Source organism: Leptonotus elevatus, chromosome 5 (genome assembly GCF_054856555.1).
Source record: "Leptonotus elevatus isolate MCC_2025b chromosome 5, RoL_Lele_1.0, whole genome shotgun sequence".
Taxonomy (NCBI): domain Eukaryota; kingdom Metazoa; phylum Chordata; class Actinopteri; order Syngnathiformes; family Syngnathidae; genus Leptonotus; species Leptonotus elevatus.
In genome coordinates, this window is record NC_141243.1 from 13,107,321 (window position 1) to 13,132,860 (window position 25,540).

Here is a 25,540-nt window from a genome sequence, read left to right on the forward strand (position 1 = left end):
TATTGTATTTTTTTTTGCCATTCTTCAATAAAGGTTGGAAAACACTAGTGTACACCACATATACACGACAAGGCTGTCTCATGCACATTGGAGTGGACATTGATATAAAATTGAACACATATTAAAATGTTAATCTCATATAATTACTCAATTGTCCTCATAATAACATGACTGCATTCCCCTGAAAGTAGTAAATTTTTTCCTTGTTACATTACAATTTTATTCTTTTAAAATTCTGCTTATTTCTCCTCATATGACTTTTTATCCTAAAATTCCTCATAATGTTAACTATTATGACAAAATTACAATATGCATTCATCTGATATTATGACGTTATTCTCCTGAAGTGTATATTTTCTTTTCACACACTTTACTCTTGTAAAATGTATATTTTCTCTCTTATATTTATACAAAATAATAATATTTCCCCATAATATTAATACAATTGCCATATATTGCCCCCACCCCGGATAACACACAAGCACGTTATTTCTGCAAAATCACAAGTTGCTTTCCTCCTAAATGTCATTTCCAAAGGAGGCCGAATCCTTCTGAATGCAGCTGCGGTCTAAAAACGTCCGTATGCTGTACAACCAGTACACGCTGAGTAGAACACGAAGAGCTTAAAATCACATCAACACTTGGAGTAGCAAAAATAAATGTAAAGAAAACATACATTTGGGAGGGAACTAGTCCTTCTCAAATGTGTACTAGCGTGTGCGTGAGTGCAGAGGATGTTTACCGGGGTGTTCTCAGGATGCATGTAGCTTTTAAAAGGCCTTTGGGGGGTTAAGTGGGTGGTTTCAGGATAAATGGGAATCATGCTCTGCTGCTCTGATCCCAGCGTGGATACATGTGTGTCTTGGCTGGACCACCTGCCTTAATTGCCTCCACAGAATGTAAACAGAGTGCATGCGCGTGTGTGTGTGCTCGCAGCAGGGGAGAAGACACACAGGAAGGAGGTCACACGGCGCTAAACGCACGCGTGTTCCGAGAAAGGAAAATGTGAATGCGTGAGGGGAAGAGAGGCCGCATTGTTTCTGGGAATTACAAACGAGGCGCACCGGAGTTGCATTGGCGGGTGTTTATATATAAATGTGTGTAATGTCTCCGACACCACCAAGCCGTTCCGTTCGCTTTCCCATAATCAAACACATTGGTGAGCGGTCAGGGCCAGCGAGGCCTTCCCTGCTGGGCTAGACAATGACAAAAGCACTGACCGACATTTACAACCAAAATATCGATATTTGTTCAATCAATGTAATTGCAGTGATTTATTTCATACTGTTTATTATCTTCATTTTGTAGTATTTCTCTTGCCTGCACTGTTTTGAGTAAATGTATTTGTATGGGGGGGGGGGGGTAAAGTCGGCTAACTCGGTTAAGAAAAATTGGTTGACACAAATAATTATGTCTTGAAACCATTGTATAATCAATCATTTTAATAAATGTAAACGTACATCCGTGACTACGATCCGGTAGCCGGGTAGGCACTATGATATGTATAGCAGTTTTGGAGGTTTCCCTGCTGCAACGCAGGTGATTCCAATCAACAGGATCTGAGCTGATCATATATCAGCTGTGTTGGAGAAGGCAAACATCCAAAACCTGCAGGACTCCGGCCCTCGAGGACCGAGTGGGCCCACCGCTGGTATAGTAGGATGTTTAAAAAAAATAAAATTATTTGATGTGGTGTCCCTCAAGGATCAATCCTTGCAACACTTTTGTTAAGTCCGTATATGCCACTTTTGAGTTAAAAAGAAAAGAAAAGAAAGGCTTACATCAGTCATGAGTTGTTAAAAATGTACATATGCTGTAATTTCTTTGGATGTATGGGTATGAGTGTAATGAAAATTGTATATGTGAGTATGAGGATGTGATTTATAGATGTATTGTGGTATGTATCCATGTTTTTATCTCCAGTAGACTCGATTATTGTAACTCTCTCAAAAAAAAGCATCACATTTCGCCTCATTCAGAACACTACGGCTCTCGGGTTCTGACCCAAACAAAGAGATCAAATATCACTCCAGTCCAAAAGGCTCAGCTGTAGAATTGATTTCAAAATTCTGCTACTGGTCTATAAATCACTGAATGGTTTGGGTCCTGAATATATTCAATAAATGCTGTTTGAATATAAACCCAGTAGAGCTCTGAGATCTGCAGACTTGGGTTCATTGGTGGAGCCCAGATTTCAAAATAAACATGGTGAAGCTGCGTTTAGCTGTTATGCTGCATACAAATGGCGCAAGCTGCCAACAGAAAGGAAATCAGGCCCGAGTGTAAATTATTTAGGTTAAAAACGTAGATTTTTTCCTATACCATTGATTAAGGTTGTCTAAACATTTTGAAACCATTTTTTCCTTTGACTTATTATTATTATTAGTAGTAGTAGTAGTATAAAACTACTTTTATTTATTTTGCTGTTAAATGTCTGTAAAGTTTTCTGTTAATGTGTGGTCAATGTATGTTCTTTTAACAAGTGTTGGAAGCTACGTATGTTTTCTCTGCTTTGCCTCGTGAATGAAATGTACTATAGAAATAAAACTGCCCTGCTTTGCCTATCCAAACTATAGGCTACTCCCTCAGTAGCCTCCACGATACATCCATCTATCATCACCTATACTGAATCCACTGAAGCTGGGTGTTGCCTTCAGGGACAGTCAGAAAAACCCAAACTTTCTGTATTTGTCTACTTATTCATCCAAATTTCTATTTGTCCACCTGTCTATCCATTTGTTTGTTTTTATACTTGCATGACTGACTGTTTTACCCGTGGGTGTGTGCGCGTGCAGTGTGTATGAGCAGTAGCACTGGATGGAGACACAGTAGGCTACTGTCGTTTTCTTGTGCGACTCTTGGGTCAATGAACGCGTCGACACCAAAGTGGCGTTAATTGAGGTTTGCCCTTGTGGCGTCGCAGTACTGTTATAAAGGACACCAGCGACACCCAATGGTCGTGTACTACATTACAGATTCATGTTCTTTCTCGAAACTCCAACGCCAGTGCTTGACAATTATGTGCAAGTGGAATGCAGATAGATACTTAAATAAAACACATTTTTAATTCAATCATTTTACAAATTAAAAGTAGCACACTGAAGGGAAGTCACGCTGAGCAATACTCAGGAAGCTGTCTCATATTTGAAGAGATTTTTGCAGCCCTGCCAGTCGAAAAGGGTATCGTCTCAGTTTACTTTCAGCAAGATGGAGCACCGTCCTGCCATTATGTAGTATTCAAATGTGTCAATGATTAGATTAGCTGGTTCATTTAGAAATAATAAAAACAATTTTAAATCACAATATACAGTACAGCCTTATTCTAAAGTGTACACATATTTGAAAATATACTAACAGTAGAACCATAGTAAAAAAAAAAAATTAGATAAAAAAAAAAACTGAGATGTTACTGTTGATACTTGCTTAATTAGGCTACTGCTATTTATTTTGTTGATCTCATACGATTGTGTCTGTACCTAATAAAGTGTAGAAAACAAAACTTACCTTAACACCTTAAGATGTTTATGTTCGTTTTCATTTAATGTATTATATTTTTTCGAATGCTTTAAATGTAACCTGGAAACTTAAGCTGTGCCTCAGCTCAATGAACAGGCGAGATGTTTTCGATCACTGCTGCACTTTATTGGTCGGCAGGGACGTAGCACCAAAATCTGGGCTGTAAAACAAATCATCTGCAAGGGCTGGACTGGCCATCTGCCATACAGCGCAATTGCGTGATGGGCCGGTATCTTTTGGGGCCGATGCACTGCTTTGGAATTATTTTCTTTCATTTGACCCCAATAGACCGGCCCACTAACCCCATTTACAATATAGGATCAATCGACATGAGTGGCAGCGTGAGTGGTGCATCAAGGCAGCCAACTACAGTTGAAGTGTGACAAGGAAGGAGTGAGCGCGCAGCACGCTTGCATACTGCTCTCACTGAACTCCTTCAGGGTGAAGTTCCACGGCTCAAGCACTGTCACACTGGCAAGCAGACAAACACATCAACTTACGATGGATGAACATATAGAATATGTATCTATATACAAACTCAAGGCGACTTGTGCGATGCAGCCACATTCCACACCCAAAAATCTGCAATGTTGCCGGTCCGCATATTTCATACCTGTTGTAAAGTTGTGCGCAGCAGGTGAGCATTTCCGTGGCTACCGTCACGTTGGTGCTGTTGAACGCGCCGCTGAGGTAGTGTGGGCAGTCCACTTCGGGGATGTACAGTATGCCTGCAAGTGCACTCGCACACGCACGCACGCACACGTTTGTTTTACTATATTTACGGGGCCATCTCATTGACATAATGCATTTTCTAGTCCCTTCCCCTAACCCCGACCATCCAAAATGATTGCCTACCCCAATTCCTTACCCTAACCTCAACCATAACCCAATTCAAACCTAAACTCTAAAACCAAGTCTTAACCCTCAAAAAGAGGTCTAAACTTGTGGGGCCCAGCAAAATAGCCCCTAAAAAAAAGCAATTAGCTATAGTTACAAATTACTTTTTATAAAAAGTAATTCAGTTAGCAACGGAATTACTGCTTTGTAAAAGTAATTAGTAATTGTCTATGTCGCTGACATTTTAACCAGTGAATCACATTGCCTCACGCAAATCACTCATCCCAAGTGATTCATTCGATGACTCCGTTACTGCAAAATGAATGCCGTCATACTTTAACGCCGTTAGTCCTAACACTGCCAGTGAGGCAGTGGAGCCATGTGATCTCGCCAAGCCAATAAGTGAAGAAAATACTAACAATGACAGGGTTATAACTTAGAACAGTAGTTTATTATGTTGTATATACATGTGACCATCATTTTGATTAAAAAACAAGTTAAAATATTGAATTTCTTTAGTAATTAAAAAAAAAAATTCAAACACGTAGAAATTATTTTTAAATAAAATGTACGAAGATTTAAAACTAAACATGTAATGTACTGCATAGTTATATTCTGAGTTCAACTATTTTTACATTTTATTTTTAACAATAATAATAATAATAATAATAATAATAAAACATGTATGGTAATTTTGAAAATGTCAACATAGCATGTTATTTAAGAAAAATAATCTTACTTGTATTGTATTGAGGTTTTCAATACAAACTTATATCAAAAGGACTACAGTATAGTGTATTTTGTTCTTCGTATATTTTAAACTTGAATGTGCAAACTAGCAAATAGAATCACTGTATTACTGTGTATTGATTTATTTTTAATTTGAAGAAATGTTTTCTCCTCTTTATCATTTTCATTGCTGTTTTATTTGATCACAACAATGTTCACTCACTGCAATTATGGGCTGTTATGTTCCAAAAAGCTGACACAAAAGCTCATCATAAGTAATAATTAACTAATTATTTCAAAGAGAAGACACTAAGTGAAGGGACAAATGGAGCCCAGATTTATTCATATCTTCGGTCTAGTCATATTAATATGACATATGCGTGTGAATATTCATGCAAATGTGTTCCCAATAGGGTGATTCAAATCCGACTGTAGGAAGTGATGGCGCATACCCAACAGTACATCTTTTGTTTCCCACTTAGCAAGAAGCCTCCGTCGCCGTGTGTGGAATCATAAATGATATTAATTGTTAATAACGGGTGACCTTTGAATGAGGCGTAGGAAGTCACCTGCGACACAGGCCGTTACGAAACAGGAAACGCTGCCTGCGATCAGGGATCGGACGCCACAAGAGGAGATCTCGCTTCGTCGCTCCGGAGCCATTGAAGCTGGAATAATAATAATTTTGTCAAAGTTAAATGGTTAAGTAATTAATTTAAAAAAATCACATTAATCATGTATTAACGTATATTAATCGCACAATTAATTTTGAGCGCAGATGATCCTTTGGCTGACAGCGGATGGTTACTTTAAAGGTGCGGTCTTGAGTTTTCACTCAGAAAAAACCCACTTCATAAACACTTGATGTTTACACATGAAATCCTTCTCAATCAACACCTTTGGGCTTCTGTTAATGTGTGGTGGTGATTTTGATTTCATAATTCATAAAATTGAGTTAAAATTAAATAGATGTACTGCACTATGAAAAAATGAGTGTGATATTAATTTGTGTTGAGGTCATTTTTCTGCCACTAGATGGCATAATTGCATTTGTAAGAGGCTGGTGACAGCTCAGCGCATTTTCCTTTTCATATTAAGAGCTATTCATATTAATCTAATTTAACAAGAAGTAACTTGTGAAATTCTGCACATTTTTAAAAGTGTAAAATACAACTTGACCCCAGTCTCCGCAAATATATGCATTATTATTAAATGTATTTTTGCTAAATATTGACGTGGATGTGTCTGCTGCGTTGCGACTGGAATTCCCTCATTACAGGCTTTCCAAGTAAGGGGCGGTGGTTAATCCCACGTTTAACAAATGAGCGGCGTTTAAGGAACTTTAAATTAACTAAAAAATTAACAGACTAATTTTGACACCACAATTTTTTATGTGATGAGTGATTTGTGCTAGTGGCTCTCACCTATCACTGCTAGCGACATGCCTAGTGAGGCGATGTTGGAAAAGCCGCATAGGGCGTACGTGGCGATGGTTTCAGAGTGGACCTGTGAAAGGAAAATCCATCATGTCTTGTGATGCATTTAATAGTGTTATGGTCTACACAGAGCAAAAATAAAGCCAACCTTACAGAAATGTATTGTTTGACGTTGTTGACGTACTCCGGCCCGCCAGCCTTGCGCCTCTTAATCAAGACCGACAACCTCTGATAGGCCACAAATTCATTGAGGAAGGTCTTAGTGCCCACCAGTTCGGCCACCACGAAGCTGTCCTCCCACGAAACTCCCATAATAAACGCCAGGGGCATAAAGATGTACGAGCAGATCAGCTGGAAGATGACCGGTAGTTTGACTCGATTTTACATTTGAACTCATTTTGTGTGCGTGTCCTTTACCGAGAAGCTGAGCTGCGGGTAGTCAAGCATGCCCCCCAACCAGGAGATGGCAGCGTCAAAGAAGGCCAACAACGCCATGAAGGACAAGAGGTTGACCACCACGTTGGTCACCACGCCCACCGCAAAGATGGCCCCTTGTGACGCTGCCTCTAGCAGGTTGCTTCTTTCCCTAGATGGAAAAAGTGAACATTTCAAAAGACTAAAGACCCCCCCCCCCCCACCCCCATACACACACATTTACTTATATCATTGTAAGGACAACCATAGACAGAATGCATTTCCTAGCCCCTTCACCTAACCCCAACCTTCAAAAATTATTGCCTACCCCCATTCCTTACCCTATCCTCAACCATAACCCAATTCAAACCTAAACTCTAAAACCAAGTCTTGACCCTCAAAAAGAAGTATTGAGTTGTGAAGACCGGCCAAAATGTCCTCACTTCTACAACTCAACTACATTTGATTGCAGTCCCTCAAAAATCATGTTAATTACTTTCTAATTTTTTATTTTTTCAACTCACCTGTTGAAATGTGAATTACGGCCTCTATTAGGTCTCATGTCATCTTTTCGACTCTCACTCCACACATACAAAGTGGTCGAGAAGAAGGCTAAAATCAGCATTTAAGCCATTTACGTTTTTCTCAATCACTTTGCATTCATCAAATGGCATTTCTATTTTCTTTTTTTTACTATGGAACCTACCTAGCCTCAGCTATTTGGCTGTTACTTTCTTTGGTAATGTTTTTGTGACGCCATAAAATGACACAAGATGGCGCCAAAGCCCAAGCTAATCTTTTTTTTTTTTTACACAAGATGGCGCTGTAAGTGTGAGATGGCAGCCGTCTTCAGGAGGCGCCATATAAATATACATGAGTTGACTTGACTAATAGGAAAAATAATAATTGGTGTCATGGTTGAAGAGCTTTGAAGTTTAGCCCCGGGTTGTTAGCACATCTTAGCACACCTACCCATCTTTTAGCTCTAAGATATTTGTTTTTATAATATGACATTAAATGATAATAACATGGTTAGGGATCATAGTTTGTGGTATGTTTACAGTTTGAATTACAAACACAATTATAACATTTTTTAGGGGTGTGCCAAAAACATTTCTTTGCTCTTCGTGTCTGGGCTCGGCACCTGTTTCGCTTGAACGTCGAGATTTTAATGCACTCTACTTGCTCATGTTCTTAGTCCCCCCCCCCCCCCCCCTACCCTTCAATTTTGACGTTGCCAACTGATTTTGTGCTCGGCGTCTCTGTTTCTGGCCAGAACATTTTAGAGACGGCCAGCGATGCGGGAGCGGACATCAACGACGCAGTCATCAAGTGTGTAGCTTCCACCTTTCAGAAACAAGGAAATACTGTAATCAATAAATACTCCTCCACCACAGCCCAATTTCAGTTTGATACAGTTCCAATGGACAATTCTGAACATCCGGGCACTTCTTATGCAATGCAACACAATGCTTCCTTTACATGGTGAAAATAAACAGTGTATTGTATTTCTTTTACCTATGACTAGCATAGGCCTACAAACCAGGCACATTGTTATAGAAGTAAAAACACATTTTGAAATCAAATTAATCCTCACAAATCAAATTTCAAGGATCCAAAATCCAATGCCTTTCAATGAGCGGAGAGCGACCTTTTCAAGTAAGAAGGCCATTTTGACATAAGCTCAGAATTGCCTATAGTTAATACAAACTAATCAAACTAATAATATCAGTTGCGGCATTGTCGTTTTTATACTAAATATGAGTATAGCAAAAAAAAAACAATTATTTTGTTTGTCTATGCTATATAAATAAAGTCACTATTATTATGAATATGGAAACAATGTAAAAAAAAAAAATAGATGCATATAAACTCAAATTACAATACGAGTTGAAGAGCTAATTGGTATTTTTAGGAAACCCTTTTACAGTTACATTTGTAATCTTTCATTTACACAACAAATGTATGTTTCTTTATTTTGTACATGATTGTTAACATTTCAATTCTGGACTGGCCCATATAGTGAGTGTCCTACTGAAGAGTTGGGGTAGATTAGCATATTGTTACTTTAGCTGTTATCGTCCTCACCCCGAAGGAGATGAAGACTCCCAAGAGGCTGCCGGCGATGCTGGCGAAGCCTCCCGTCAACACGGCGTGGAGCTCGGACAGGGTGAGCTCACGGATGTAGGGTCGGATCAACAGTGGGGTTTCTGTCTGAAACACGTCCATTTGACGTGGTGATGATGAGGAGCAGGGGGATTTGATGGTGGCGTGTTATTGTTGCCATGGCGACACACCTGCCCTAAGAAGATATTTGCAGCCGCGGCCATCGATTCGACCGGAGACGTTCCCATGGTAACCTGCATTATGAAGCCGATCTGTCGACAGGAAGCAGAATCTTAGGTGTTCTTTGGCTTACTGTGCTTTTCTACTCAAAGTCATTGACCAGCGCCGCTGCGTTCTCACCTTGCTGACCAGCCATTGCATGAAGCCCAGATGGTAGAGCATTGAGATGACGGCGCTCAGAAAAATCAAGATGGGCATCACCTGTGAAGACAAAACACTTTTATCACATTTGATTTTTCTATGACTAAATGTTTGATGCACTTACCTTGAAGATGATTAAATGCTCCTCATAATTGTCCCCAAAGATGAAACGAGAGCCAACATTTGTGTAGGATGTGAAGTTCTGCAGAGAGGGCATTTTGTCAGACGTTCAAGGCCACAAAATCAAATGGACCTCAACGTGCATTTTATATATTTTTTTACATTTTATATAAAAACCTCATCGTCATGTGTTACCAGTTTGATAAATGTTTATACACACATAACAACAAAGTGTGCTCCAATTACCTTTGATTATATGTTGATATTAATCTGTGAAGACTGATGTTTTTATTAAATTCTCACAAATATCAGCATGAATTCAAATGATAGGAAACAGATAAATATCAATATGCAAACATTTATAATATGTTATTCCAAGTGTTTACATTTTCAAATGACCACTTCTACAACATTCCTAGGAAATCACAATGTCTCATCACAGCTATTTTGTGGTCCTTGCAGGATACCTGGTGACTGTGGCCAGCACGTTGGTGACCCATGATTTTTGTTAGGGTCAAGATCAGCCCTATCATTTTTGTTGCTTTCATTCACAGTAATTTTGTTTCCCCTTAAAGTGATTAATTAAAAAATATTTATGCACTTTTTATTTACCTACAACTATAATTGGCTAATTTACCAGTATTTAGTGTAAATACAATGGCATTTGTAATTTACATTGTAATTTTATTAAATAATTGATTAATTAAATATGAAAAAAATATTTTACATTTTAATTTTATTGTATTAAATAATTTATTAATTTAATATGATTAAATGAGTTGTACGTAAAAACAATAATTCATTTTCATTTGGATATTTATTAATTTTTTACCTTTTTCACCTTAAATTTTTGCCCATCCTTGATTTAAATTAATTTAAATAAATAATTGGTTAATTTTAAATGAATGAAAATAAATTTGTATCCACTAAAAAACATTTTTAATAATTAATAATTTATCATTGGGTATTCATTAGTTTATATATTTCTTTTTTTGTACTTCATCTAAAAAAAACTTGGTCTCCCGTATATCGATTTTGAAAATAAAATGTAGCATGAGCACAAACGTTTGCCCACCCCTGAGCTAAATGATAAACTCCCATGTTCCACTGTCATTCAATAAATAAATAATAAATAAATAAATACTACAATATTTTTATTAGCTGACTAATTGATTTCAAAGGTGACAAATGTTTAAGCCTTGGGGGGTGTCTGCACAAAGAGGTTGATGAGTTATTAACATTGTTTTTTAGTTTTAAATTATATTTTAGCCGTTTATAATTATGTTAACTCAGTATGGCTGTATGAATAGACCTATATTCTTATCTGTGTTACTTTCATGAGAAAGAGCAACGGGTCTGTCTATTCATTCGTAATCTAAAGGGAGGTTCCGGGGATTTTGCTGTGTCGGAAGGGAGTCAGGCTTATTATTATTGTATTTTTTCTAATCTGATTTATACCCATGGGAACGGATTCTCTTGTATTCAGTTGTAACCAGGTGTGTTGTGGGCTGACCTTTTTCTGAACCCTTTTTGTGAATAAATAACGATGTGAGCTGGAGAGAGGGCATCACATTTGAACAGAGACATCGCTTGGATGGTTTGTCTTATGTGGACCAGAAGCTTCTGGTAATTAAAACCTTTGCAAAGGAACTTCTTCAACAGAATCTCACCATTCAGTTAATTGAACACGCAAAGAGTACAATACTTAATATTGTCTACTCTAACAAATGGTGACCGCCGACGCTGAATTATAACGAATGGTCTCCTCCGTTGAACCAAACGGATGGTGTTGTTGACGTTGAGCAGGCTGCGGCGTTCCCTGACGGGCGGAATTTCTGGCGCCATATTAATTCCGGTAAGTGGAGATCTTTATCCACGTAGAAGAAATTTTGTCTGTCTGGTCCGCTGCAGCTGGTTTTTTCGTCTTCCAAAATTGTCTAAATTTTAAAAGAGATCTGTGTGAACGAGTGTAGTTTGATGTCGTTCTATTGTGAGTTGTGATAATTCCGACGATATTGAACTAAACACGTCGTGGAGTGGTGCATTTGAAGGTGACGTGATGCAGACTCGAAGTGATGAAGCTTTTTTTGTACAGGAAGAAATAGCGGTTAATTTTTTGATTTGTTTTGTTTTTCGTCAACGCTATGAAGAATCCTTAGACCATAATATATATTGAAGATTATGGTATGCGCTCTGCTTTTTAAGCAGTTTTGGCCGATTTGGGGACGAGTATCATATTTGTTCATGGCTCTTATTGAAAAAGTCCTATTTACACGTAATATGTTTTTTAAAAAAAGCGCCTGTTTGAAATTGAACAGAAAGGGGTCCAGGTTGATTACAGCGATGATTGGATTTTGTATCACTGTATTTGCAATCGAGAGATTACGTGATTTATTTTGTTGGCGCTTCTACAATATGTAGTTTTGAGGTCAGGATTCCCGTTTGAATTCCTTTTGTTCCACGGTTGAGTTCGTTAGTGCGTGACAATTTCTTAAGAAAATGCGCCTTGCAGAAATTTTGCAATAAAGGGAGAACAGTTTAGCTCAGCGGGATTGGGTAACCGCTGTGTATAAACGAGAGGTCACGTAATTCTTATGTCTGTCTGTGTGTGGCCATATGTGTTAACATATTGAACTATTAATACTAAAAGTGAGACGTCACTGTATTAAAACCGAATGTATACATCAAAAACTACAAACAAAAATGGAGGCGATTTCGACCCAGATACAGAATGGTTTGTCCTGAATGCGCTTCCGGTTCAGCGAAAAATAAAAGCGTCGATGAACAATGAAAAAACGAACTATGGATCGATTGTATACAAAGCTTTCGCTGGACAAAATGGTATGTCAGACTTTTGTATTTTCTTTGTTGGTAATGGAAAAAGGCTGAATTTGATGCTAAAATGACTCCAGCATTTGTGGAGCAGTTTACGGATGGGTTGTTCAAAGTTACCCGTTTACTGAAATCACCGTATAAAACTGCAGTTTGAATGCTATAAGATTTGTAGACAACGAATTGAAGGAATAACACCGTTTATTTTTTTTATAATGACTGAAGAGTGTGTGCGTATGCATTTGAGTGTGTGACCTAGCTTCTAAAAAAAGGTGGGGGTTTGTATGTGAGAAATGTGATCTTTGTCAAATGAGGGAGTTTATGTTTAAGAATTTAACCAATGTAGACGAGTTAGAAAATTAAAATCAAACTTAAAAACGAAATTAAAAAGGTTGTGGGGTATCGGCCTACACTCCAATTGACAGGATGAGTTTGAAAATGATAATCCACAGTTTGAAGAAATCTATCAGAGGAAATCGATCGCAAAGTAAGTCTGAAGCAAGCAAGGACAATAATGCATATTCGCCGAATGAAGGTAATTACATTATATTATATATTTTATCTCAGAATTATATTTGAAAAATGTAATGTTTGAAGCCCAGTGTTTGCAAAAGAGTATAGATAATATGAATATATGTGAGTTTTTCCCAGCATGCCAGGATTCGGCCGGTCATGGGATTCTGGGAAGAGAATAAGAGATATGAAAGGCACAGTTATGCAAATTTAGAACAAATTTAGTCGTGGTAAAAAATTATCTATTATTGAACAAACTTATTTGAAAGATAAATATTTACAAGCTCTGTCTTATATTAATGAATGAGCGAATGTCATTCAACTCAATCAAGGGCTGGGCTCTATTTTAATGTCACAAAAATAGATATTTTCCTGTTCCAACAGCACAGGACCTATGGATCTTAATCAAATAACATTTATTAATCCCAACTAACAAAAACTATCAGGGTTTTTTCCTCCAAATAAAATTTATGTGAGTTTATGAGAAACTAAAAATGAAAAGTTTCTGCACTCAGGAGAACGGCCCCAGGGGGTTGGTGAGGAAATCTTGTGCAGTTCTCTGCACAGAGAAAATTCCACATCTGGTCTACAAGGCTTCCGGAGACGTGCCAGGCTCGGCTATCTCATCAACTGATGATCATCAATCTTATCACCTCCGACCTGGAGCCACGTCAGCTGACCCAGTGATCGTTCTGGAACGGCCGTTTCGACATCATTCGACACCTTTGAGGACATCAGTCAACGGATCAAGAGCAAGTGCCTTTTCTTGGGCAATCATTCCTTTGATCAGTCACATTTTGGGCAGAATAATCCCAGGTGACAAATCGAAGAATTTGGGTAGTCTACCCCAAATTCTTAAAGAAGAGACGAACTATTGCGACACTCTTTTCATTAAAAAAAAAAAAAGACCTTCAAAGAACTTCATCACAAGATGGCTTCAAAGAACACATATTCGTCTGCCGATACATTGCGACACTTTTCAATGAACAACATTTTATGTTAAGCCTCACATATGCTATGCTTATTTCACTAAAAATCTTTTAAATGTATCAAATTGTTTTTTAATGTCATATGATTGCTAAACTACCTCCTCTTCTGCTAAAAGGGATGTTTTAAGGATAATTATTTTTACCACACAACCATTGAAAAAAAAAAAATGTTTTAATGTGTTGAGCTCTCAAGAGCTCAAATGAGGGAATGATGAGTTATTAACATTGTTTTTTAGTTTTAAATTATATTTTAGCCGTTTATAATTATGTTAACTCAGTATGGCTGTATGAATAGACCTATATTCTTATCTGTGTTACTTTCATGAGAAAGAGCAACGGGTCTGTCTATTCATTCGTAATCTAAAGGGAGGTTCCGGGGATTTTGCTGTGTCGGAAGGGAGTCAGGCTTATTATTATTGTATTTTTTCTAATCTGATTTATACCCATGGGAACGGATTCTCTTGTATTCAGTTGTAACCAGGTGTGTTGTGGGCTGACCTTTTTATGAACCCTTTTTGTGAATAAATAACGATGTGAGCTGGAAAGAGAGATCACATTTGAACAGAGACATCGCTTGGATGGTTTGTCTTATGTGGACCAGAAGCTTCTGGTAATTAAAACCTTTGCAAAGGAACTTCTTCAACAGAATCTCACCATTCAGTTAATTGAACACGCAAAGAGTACAATACTTAATATTGTCTACTCTAACAAGGTGCAAGTGTGTGCGTGCATGCGTGCGTGCGTGCGTGCGTGCGTGCGTGCGTGCGTACCTCAACACATTGGCCAAGCCAGTCTAGTGCTTTTAAACCAAAAGAGGTCCTGAGAACGAGAAGCCCAAACACAAACTGCAGCCCGAGTCCACCGATCAATGCTTGCCAGGACCACTGAAACATACGCGTGCAATAGGCAAGTGAAGTTGATTTGAGTCACTGAGAGTGGGTTAACTTAATTTATTATTATTATTTTATTTTATTTTATTTTTATTTTATTTTTTTTGTGGGGGGGGCGTTTTGTAGATATGATTTCAAATTTTAAAGTAATAATCAAAGAGATGCCATTCAGGTAGCAATATGATCAGTGTGTGTGTGTGTGTGTGTGTGTGTGTGTGTGTGTGTGCGTGCGTGAGACCTACACTGAAAGGATGCTTGGAGAAGAGCATCAGGAGAAAGATGAGGAGCAGCAAACCGAAGAAAGACACCAATTGTCTTTCCCCCCGTTTGGCTGTGTCCAATGCCAGCCAGCACACAAGGCCCACCAGCATACACGTATAAATCAGCCTGCAGGGAGGAGAGCCGCAAAATCAAACATCTGGACCAGAAGTGCTGGAGAACATACAGTATTTGTTGAGCTAGCTAGCTGCTATGCTGAATTCCAAGGGAAACCAGTGTGTGGACACAAAGTACTCATGTCTACGTCTTTGAGGCATTTTCAACCCGCAAGGTCAGTCTCTTTAAAAACATAAAGTCATGACATCATTAAATACAATGTGAATAATTTTATTTGTAATCCTTTATAGTTCATTTAATTGCTATTATGCAGGCTTTGGCCACCTAGGGGCAGTAGACAAAAGACATACAGATAAGCGGTTAGAATACCACCACATAGATGCTATTTGTTAGCACAGTCTATGGCATTTCCCATCACGTCTTAGCATTAGCATTAAGCTAGTGGACTTGAAAGTTTAGCTAAGAAGTTGTTTTAAATATAAAATAATGTAGTTCTCTTTGCTTCTATGTTTGATTTGACAGCAAACTTCTACTGAGAGCGGAATTTAAAAGAATTGCTCACAAACTTTATCTGACAAACCTCTTATTGTGAAGTGAGTTGAGTTCACTGTCACCATACAGCAGTTGTATCTCAAATTTGAGCAAGTTAAAACCCAAAATCTGCCGATATCTAAAAAACACAGGCATTTTTTGTGGGAAAATTTGTCTATTTAGAATTTTTAATTTAATTTAATTTTTATTTATTTGTATTTTTTTGGGGGGGGGGTCATTAAAAAACCAAGTAAACTATATATTTTCAAGTCATATTTATTTCAAGATATACTTATGATAATTTTTTAGGGGAAAAATAAGTGTAATATTTTGTATCGAGAAGATGCATAGTTTCAAGAAAAAAAAGTATATTTCAAGAAAGAAGGTTTTATTTATTTATGTTTTTATTTATTTATTTATTTACTGTATTCATTTTTAATATATATTCTAGCCAATCAGGATTTATTACAACCTGGGCAAGAGGATACACACCACTGCGTGGCAGAAAAAGGACAATGAAGGTCTACAAAAAGAGTCACTTCAAAAACATTTGGAAGGGCCGCATTTACCGATCCAGTTTGATTTGTCTCTGCACAGCGCCATCTGCTGGACAAGGTTGGTCATTACAACACTTATCACGAATGCAAAATCAAATTGGATTATTCTGATCCTTTACAATTACTTGGCAATGCTTTTATACTGTAAATAAACATGTCCTTGAAGTCATTTCTCACCATCTGAGCTCAATCGAGTTTTTGTTGACCCACTCCCTGACAGGCAGCAGCCCCTCCCATATCCGTTCACCGTAACGTCCTATCATCCAATCCCAGATGAGGAAGAAGAGCACCAGTGAGGAGATGACAAGCAGCCCGATGGCTCGACGGAAATTCAGCACGCAGGCCGCGATCACCACGGCAACCCAGCCTGGAACACAAGGCCAGTCAATGCTTCCTTTCTTATCCTCGGCAAGGGCGTGAGGGATCCAGGGTCCCGGGGCCAATGCAACGTCTTAAATGAGTTACTTTTAAAGCAATTAAATCTTTTCAGGGTCTTGAGTTATACAGTATTTCAACAGTGAGCATTCACCTGCCGCAAAAAGCAGCTTTAGAAGTAGCCCCAGTGAGTCTCGATGTTGGGCGTAAAAGCCTTTCAGGGATGCTAATGTCCTCATCAGCAGACTGTTTGCACAAAGAGAGAATAGAAAATAAGGTGGGAAGGGAATTCAAGGTCACAATATTAGGCACACTTCCATATCTAGGGAGATCAAATAGGAAAAAGAATGAGACTTTTGCCTTTGTTTTTTTTTTAACTCATTCACTGCCATTGACATTGCTATAGACGTCAAAAATTCCTTTTAACTATTTCTATGAGGTTTTTTTTCTTCCATTTTTGTTAACAAGAGTATGAAAACCTAGATTTTTTTTTGTACATTTAGAACAGATATAAAATTTGTGATTAATCGTGAGTTAACTAGTGAAGTCATGCGATTAATTACGATTACAAATTGTAATCGCCTGATGCCCCTAATTTTAAATAATATGTTCTTTAAAGTTTTTATTTATTTTTAATAATCTTTTCTTTTTTTAAGAAAAGATTATTAAAAATGAGGGGCGTCAGGAGATTATAATTTTTAATCGTAATTAATCGCATGACTTCACTAGTTAGCTCGCGATTAATCACACATTTTATATCTGTTCTAATACAATAAAACAAATTCTAGACTTTCATACTCTTGTTAACTAAAGTGGGGGGGATGTTAAACTAATAGAAATAGTTAAAATGAAATTTTGACGTCTATAGCCGTCAATGGCAGTGAATGAGTTAATGTACAGCGATGTCTTGAGATACAAGTTGAATTCACTCCATGACCACACTTGTACCTCAAATTATCTACCTTCATCGATCCATTGAAATGAGTTGTAAAGCGATTAATCCAACATAAACTGCAAAGACGGAAAATGTGAGCACGTCTTCTTATTCTTTGGTATTTATTGGTAGTTGGTAAACCAACTTAAGGGTGCATTAACAGCGCTAATAACATATATTGTCCTTCCACTACAAGGAAACCAATGTGAAATGATGGTGGCCAGATATTAAAGGTGCATTGTGGAGTTTCAAATGTTAATGTTAAAGAATTTTCTACATCATGCATCCTCCACCAATGCCGTAGTCACACTCCGTGAGAGTCACAATTATTAGATACCTCAAAATTAGCATTGGCATTCTCTTTATGAAGGTTGAATTTTTTGATGTAGTTTATGTATTGATTGCATCTCATTAGATGATGATGGTGTGCCTGATAAAGTGGCCAGCGAGTATGTAACTGTTTAAAGGAAGACCCACAAACTGTATTTGTGTCTGTTAGACTTTTTCTCAGTATCTTCATCAATGCCGGAGTCCATGTCGATGTACATGTGCTCCTGTCACACACGCACACACGCGCGCACACACACACACACACACACGCACACACGCACACAGCCCGAGGAGAATACGTTTAAAACCTGTAAGAACCGTATGTTTACACAAGGTTTTGGCTAGTATGTTGACACAACATGCAAATGAGTCGCAGCAAGGCTAAACTTTATTTTACATCAACAAGCAGACTACACAAAATGTCATACAGAAAAGGTATAAATTGGAGGGGGAAAGTCACGTTTTTGTCACAAGTCACAAATTTTGTATTTGACAAAAAAGGACATAGACATTCAAGAAAAAAAATGTCATTATTATTATTATTATTATTTTTTTTTAAATGTTTAATATGTTTATGATTTTGGAGGGGAAAAGGTGCATGTATACAGTCAACAAAAAATATGTATACTTACAAGAAAAAAAAATATACACATTAAAAATTTAAGAAAAAGCTGTTTTTTGTTTGTTTGTTTTTGTTTGTGGTCTAAAAAATACATGCATGCTAAAATTACATTTATGTTTTTTTTTTAAACATGAGAAAAAAATTGATAAATGGCCTTACAGATTTTATTTTTTTTAAAGAATCTAGAAACGTAATATATTTTAAGGGGGAGAATATATATTTCTTCTTTTTTTTTTTTTTTTTAAAGGCCTTTAGGAGTAAACTCAAATTTTAAGTTAAAAGTTAAAAAGTTACATTTTAAGTTAAAAAGTTCTGTATTTTTTAGAAAAAGTTGCATTTTGTTTTAGTAAAAGCTGTTTGTTTAAGGAAAACAAAACACATTTTCAAGGGTGAAAAAAGCGTAGAGTTTTGAGAAAACACTATACAAATGCGGAGAAGGAATTTCGCCCCACTTATGTGGGTGTGACAATCACTGGTACTTTAACTTAAATTTAACTTTTGGGCACACACGTTCTCAAAGTTCCTACCTGGGCCTCAAAGGATCTGTTGTGTATTCCGTATTTTTGCCTGCCAATCATCTCCATCATATTTGTGCTCCACTTGCAGCACACTGACAGCACAGGAGGGGTAACACGCACCTTTCTCCACACACCTGCTCCACCCTCATCTACAAGAGTCGCCTGAGCTCATTTTCTTGTGATGTCGTCAGCAACCACAAGAGGGCAGCGTCGCATAATTTCTCAGCAATTGTCAAAGTGGGCAAAAGAGTTCACGTTCGCTCATTCAAGGCCATGCCATCACTTACACAGCACAATATAACAGACTAAATAGTAATATGAATACAATATTGCAATATAATAATAATAATAAAATATTTTATATTCTGAAAATATTTTTGACATTCATCAAAAAAAAGAAGAAGAAAAAAGGTGAATTAACAAATTAGTTCAAATCCAGACATCACCACATAATACGTTTAAGCACAGATTTCTTAATAAATTTAAATACATTACATATATAATTGAAAAAGCAATCTTTTAAAATTATAATTTAAACTAACTAATTTAATAAAAATTATGTAATTTCTTTAATTGTGTATTTGCATTCAAATAGTCATTCATCTTTATCATTAATCATTAATCATTAATCAAAAAGCCAAAATAAATTAAAATACTACATACAATTAAATACGGAGAAACAATTACGATACAAAATTAAAAATGCTAATTATGAAAAATAAAATCATTTTAAACTTCTATTGTCATAATCTATGGATATAATCATCATATTAAAATTGACAAATCATTTAAAAAGAACTGAAAAGTAGCAACAATAACATACAAATAAATATAAATGTAAAGTATTACATAATTCCATGAATTAAAAAACATACTATCCTTGGTGGCGGAGAGCAACAATTTCTTAAAATAAATGCATGAATCAGAAAAAAAAAGAAAAAAAAAAAGATAAACTCTTACTGGTGTACCTGATGTGTTATGCGTGCACTTCAAGTGTAAAGGCAAGCACTGCACCAATCCAAATGCAATTAGTGCTAAATGGAGCACACAGACGTGATGGACGACTTGTTTGCAGGAATTATGACACATTACTTAACTGTACAAACACGTGTGTGCTCGGCCGCTGCCAGTGCGGCTACACTTCCATTGGCGCAATAATTGCCAAGTGTTATCACCAAGGCCCTACGAGTGGCATTAGTGATGGACGGCCATACTTCATTATGCTCGGAGCAGCCTTCGCTTCTCCACGGGAAAGACGCGATTAGTTGCAACATTCTCTTGTTGTGACAACCTTTTAATTAGAGCCATGGACACACATATTGGACTGTCTTTGTGTGTTTGTGTATGTGTGTGAGGCCTTTGAGGCACGCATCCACCACACGCACGCACGCACGCACGCACGCACGCACACGCACACATACAGGCTCCACAATTACGCTGCTCTATTCAGCAGCAGTGTAACGTGCGTCACCACAATCGTCATGTTAAAGTCACAGCAGCAGGAAAAGGAGGAAGGAGGGCGACGTGTGATGTCATTGGCTGTCACATGCAAGGTGAAACATGGAGGACAGCTGATGCGAGGAAGGAATGACAACATCTTATTTTGGTTGCAAGGGGAAACAAAGTATATGTTTAGGGGAGAAAGGAAAAGTTGTATACAGACAAGGAAAAAACGATCGACATTTCAGGAAAGAGGTAATACATAGGTGTTTTAGGAGATTGTCTTTTTTTTTACTCACGACTGCCACCTCTGGCCTTAAGCGTAACTGCAGCCTCTAGGTCAAGCTCGTGCTCACAAATAAACTTTTAATTAGTATTTTTTTTCTTGGAGTCTGAGCTGGAGTTTGGGCTGTGATCTAAGACAGCCTCTTGTTTGTTTTTGTCAGTTTCCATTTCAATGGTGTCGTACACTGACACTAAAGTTGCCCCCCTCCCGAAAAAAATAAATAAATAAATACAGCTGTACATTTTTAAGAAAAAGGATTTATCTTCCGGGGACAAAAAGTAAACAATTCTAGGATTATAAAAAATGATTATTTATTATATTAAACTACTATACACTATGTTTTATAACTAGTTTATTATTGTTATAATGTTGCTTTTTTAAATTTCCTTTTTGTTGTTTGTTTATTCTGTGATATGGATCCCCCCTGGGCCTGCAAAAATGAATAAAGTATTACTGGAAAAAAAATTCTACAGTGAACACTTGCATACTTGTGTTTCGATATTTGAACCTGTCCTCCATGATTACATTTCGGCTATTTTTGTGCTATGGCTGAAGCAATTAATGTATCACTTTGGCACCATCTGTTGGAATCTTGATGGTGCTGTTAGGTTTAATTCCTTTTGATACTTTCATCTGCGTTTGAGATGCCCTGTTTTGTTAGCAGTCCTTGAATGCATCTCGTTTACATTCAAAAGTGAAACAAACGTTTATTCATGTTTCTGTCCCGACACCGCTACTAAAAACCTCCCTCTCCCCCCCCTCAACATGACCGTTTATCATGAGAGTTCCCGGGAAAAGGTATTGTTTCAAAAAATATGTAATCAAAAGACATATAGGCGAGTGATGTAATCAGATATAAAGTGGAAATAGTTGCGGATGATAAGAAGCTCTTTGAGGTTTGATGTCAAATGTAAAGTGCTTTACAAATAACATATATTTTTATTATTATTATTATTATTATTATTATTATTATAATTATGATTATTATTATTATAAGAATGATTAAGAACATCCTGAATGTGAAGTCCCCATCTGCTAAAAAAAAAAAATCATAACCATAACTGTGACACAGCACTTTGTATCACGTTACCTTTCTTGTGGAATTGTGCTTCAAATGACAAACTTTATGATGACAAGAATGTTAGTTAATCATTTACCAGTCAATATTGCCTAAAAGGAGAGGAATTAGTGAACTGTTAAAACAAAAACAAAAAGCCTTTTTTTTTAAAGGACATTTTCAAGACAAACTGCCATTCTTTCAAAAAAGATGCACTGTATCTTCGAGAGGAAAAAAGCTTTAAAAGCTTAAAAGCTTTTTTTTTTTAGAGTTAAACAAATCTATTTAAGAAAACAAATCTTTATCTATAGATTCTAAAAAGGCTGTATACTTAAAAAAAAAACATATCTCAAGAAAAAAAACATTGGTGTATATCTTCAAAGAAGACATTTAAGAAAATAAGATAAAGACATGAAATCTGTGTATTTTCCTGCAAAAAAAGATCAAGTCCTCTCCAATATTTTACATGAAAAAGGGAAATTATTATTAAACAGCAAAAAAAAAGAAGTTCAAAATACATTTTGTTTTTGACTGCAAAATGTAGCATTATGTTAGCCCTAATGTGTCGAATCACCATTTTTGTGACAAACTTTTAATGCTTTATTTGGCAGGAATTCATATTCATTTATATGTAATGTATATATATATATATAAAAAAATTTTTAATGTCAAATGTGGCTTTTGGCAAAATGTCATTCTAAAAAAATAATGTCCTAATAGAAAAATATAGCTTATTTGAGGATATAGTGATGGAGCTTATTTAGTTTGGGACAAAAGTGTATCTTTGTGGCTGCTCCACAGCCAAATGTGACCTCGTCCTCATCCTCCTCGTCCTCCTCCTCCGTCTCTCGCTTTCTGACAAGGACATTCATTCTTCAACACTCAAGGCAAGTCCAGTGCAGACAAATGTTAACTCTTTATGTGCCACTTTGGCTTAGACACTGGACCAATGCATCCTGGATCCACTTTCAATGCAGTAATGTGTCTTATTCTTACAGAAGAGTAACAAAAGGGTGTTTTGTGTCAAAATATAGTATTCATATGGTATAAATGCATCATTTTGGTAGCTTAATGGAGTCTTTTATGACATCTTGTCTTGAAATTAGACATAGCCGTTGAGGGCAAAATAGCTATATTTTGTGTAAAAATATGGACGCATATGGTAAACAAAAAAAACATATCATTGATATCATTGGCCGGGTAATTTTAATGACAAAACTCAATATTTAGTGGCAAAATTGGATACATTTGTTACACACATTTTGAGGGCCCAAAAACTTTAATTTTTTTAAACAAAGCAGCATTTATGAAAATCAATAGTTTCTTCCATGGGAAATTACAGCCTTTTTTATTTTTTATTTTTTTTAAATAATAAACTATCAAGCTTGTTGTGGCCAATTATTGTATTTATTTTGTGTTTGTGACGGGCATGCTAGTAAGCTATCATGTTATTTGTGGACCAAATAATGCACATTTGCTACTTGGCATTTGAAAATTCACCTATTTGCTAATTGTTTTATACATATTTATTTATTTATTTTTCGGGTCGGGTGGCGCTACTCACCAAAAATAATTTAAATATTTTTTTTTATAATTTTCTCTTGTTTAGACCAAAGCCGTATATAATGGTGATTCATTCACTGTACTACGTTCTTCTTATATTTTACTTAACAACACACCAAGCTATTGTGTTTTTTGTGGCCAAATATTGTAGTTGTGATACATGATTTTTTTTTTGTGGCCAAATATTTTTGGCCATACAAATTTTGGATTTGTACATTTTGTAACAACAAACAAACATGTTACATAATCTATCAATGGAGAAGCGTTATTTCCCTCAAATAAAACTAATTGAGTGAAGTTCTGTCAGTGTGTGTGGGATAATTTTTTCTGGTTGCCATGTTACATAAACTGTCATGCATTTTGCGACCAAATATTCCGGATTTGGCAGACAATTTTTTTTGTGGGCAAATAGAGCTTTTTATTGCTCAACTACTTTTTGTGGTCAAATATTTTTGGTCACGCATTATTCTGGATACTTGTAAATTTTGTAACAATAAACATACTTGTTACATAATCTATCCTGCATTTTGCGCCAACATATTCTAGATTTGGCGGACTGTTTTTTGTAGGGCCAAATATAGCTTTTTTATTGGTGGACTACTTTTGGTAACAATATACAGCCTGTTTATGGCTTGCTATTGTGCTTTGTGTGACCAATTGTTGTATTTTTGGTACAGTGGCGATTTCTAATTGCCGAACGCAGAAAATTTAATTTTGAATCACTACTGCCATCTGTGGCCGAAAAATGAAACTGCACACTCCTTTATTCACACGCACGTATACAGACAGAGGGTGGGAAATTCAAATACGAATCCAGTCTGAAAACTATTGGCCAGAGGCTTGCAGGACTACCTATTGTGAACAGCAAAGATGTTAATCTACTAATTAGAAGATTTCAGTCATAAATGGTCAAATAAAAAGACTATTATAAAGATATTTTTGGGCAAATTGTTACGTAGAGCAGCTTTAAGCTTTGAGACAAGCCCACATTCGTATTTTCTGCTTTGACTTACAAGCAACAATTTGAGATATGAGCACTGTATTCTTCAAAAAAGAGCATTCAAGCTGCTTTAAGCATAAGGTTGCTGTCAAACTAAATCAGAAACAAAGAATTGGTTGTGAATTGAAAACAACAATGCAAACGTGACGTCAGGAGCAGAATTTGGACCCACAACCAGACAGGACTCATCAGTCACAAAATCTAACCTACATTTTTGTGTGTAAAAGAAGGTTTCTAGGGAAAATCCATATTGAGGCCCTTCACCTGCAGACTGGACAAGCATTGAGAAGTGCAAGTTGACTCTGACGTGAGCTGCCTTCTGGATCCATCCATCCATCCAATCAGGGGAGGGGGGCGAGAGAGCTCGAGCTAGAGTAGAGAGGAGCGAGAGAGTCTTCTTGGCACAATGCACTGAGTGTGACAGTGTGGTTTCAGCTGCACTGAAGGAGGATTTCACAGACTGTGTGTGGGGGGGATAAAAGGAGCAAACTGGGCATTGTCTTGTTTTTTTCACACCTTGTCTAGCCTTGCCTGTACACCCCCCCTCAAGGATATTTTTTTGTGTCTTTGAGTCCCCCTGCGACCCCTTTCCCTTGATTGGCTGCACTCATCCCCACAGCCGACCTGGGCTCGGGCCGTGGGGGCTGCTCGGCGCGCCTTGGCTGAGATTTGCAACCCGACATGAGCGCACAGAGAGCCGGCGCGAGTGGGACTCGGTGGTCTCCGACGCCGTGGCGGAGCTATAAGGGCTGGATGTTGTGCATATGGCTGGCTCTCCTCGGACTGGCGGTGGGCTCCGGAGACCCCTGGCTGGCCGCCGAGGCATGCCCATCCTCCTGCGTCTGCAGCAACACCAGGATCTCCTGCGTGGATCCGGAGCGGGGTATCGCCGCCTTTCCCCTCCTGCAGAGCGAGGCGGAGATGGAGAACGTCACGGACATGTGAGGGCATTTTTTTTTTTTTTTCCCTCCGGATTCTCTTCTGCTTGGCAGCTGACGTCTGTAACCAGAACGACCGTTCAGCAACATCTGTATTACTATGAAATAATGATACAGTTATATATATTTTAGGAAAGGTATCTCACAAGGTAGCGACATTGCATAACAGGCTCGCTCATCGTCATTTAAAGCATTCGAGTGACTCACGGTTCTGAGGGTCGAGGTTCGAATCTCGGCTCCGAGATATATTATCTCAGGTCCTGTTCTCCCACATTCTTAAACATATATGT

The 25,540-nt window shown here is 37.3% G+C and overlaps 2 protein-coding genes and 1 long non-coding RNA gene across 5 annotated transcripts in view; 2 read left to right on the forward strand and 1 right to left on the reverse strand.

The window, feature by feature from the left end:
• Positions 1-3,620: 3,620 nt before the first annotated feature.
• Positions 3,621-19,049, reverse strand: LOC147173739 (solute carrier family 28 member 3-like). The gene is made up of 17 exons (XM_086075003.1): positions 18,976-19,049; positions 17,974-18,050; positions 16,717-16,808; positions 16,365-16,554; positions 15,006-15,150; positions 14,644-14,757; positions 9,544-9,621; positions 9,399-9,479; positions 9,230-9,310; positions 9,021-9,146; positions 8,152-8,279; positions 6,936-7,104; positions 6,672-6,869; positions 6,507-6,588; positions 5,652-5,750; positions 4,130-4,244; positions 3,621-3,987 (listed from the first exon to the last, which is right to left on the reverse strand). The coding sequence occupies exons 1-17, from the start codon at positions 19,033-19,035 to the stop codon at positions 3,870-3,872; spliced, it is 1,953 nt and encodes a 650-aa protein (XP_085931129.1). The 5' UTR covers positions 19,036-19,049; the 3' UTR covers positions 3,621-3,869.
• Positions 15,012-16,989, forward strand: LOC147173740 (uncharacterized). Its single transcript, XR_015094761.1, has 3 exons — positions 15,012-15,313; positions 16,082-16,245; positions 16,408-16,989. It is a non-coding gene; the product is annotated as an uncharacterized LOC147173740 (long non-coding RNA).
• Positions 19,050-24,534: 5,485 nt separating the features above from the next.
• The window catches only part of ntrk2a (neurotrophic tyrosine kinase, receptor, type 2a), a 72,318-nt gene continuing 71,312 nt past the window's right edge, over positions 24,535-25,540 (forward strand). Inside the window, exon 1 of one of the 3 annotated variants that reach the window (XM_086076129.1) lies at positions 24,535-25,253. In XM_086076129.1, coding sequence (XP_085932255.1) covers positions 24,994-25,253 — 260 coding nt within the window. In that variant the 5' untranslated portion in view covers positions 24,535-24,993. The remainder of the gene's footprint in view (positions 25,254-25,540) is intronic. The other 2 variants (XM_086076127.1, XM_086076128.1) reach the window with 2 other exon arrangements.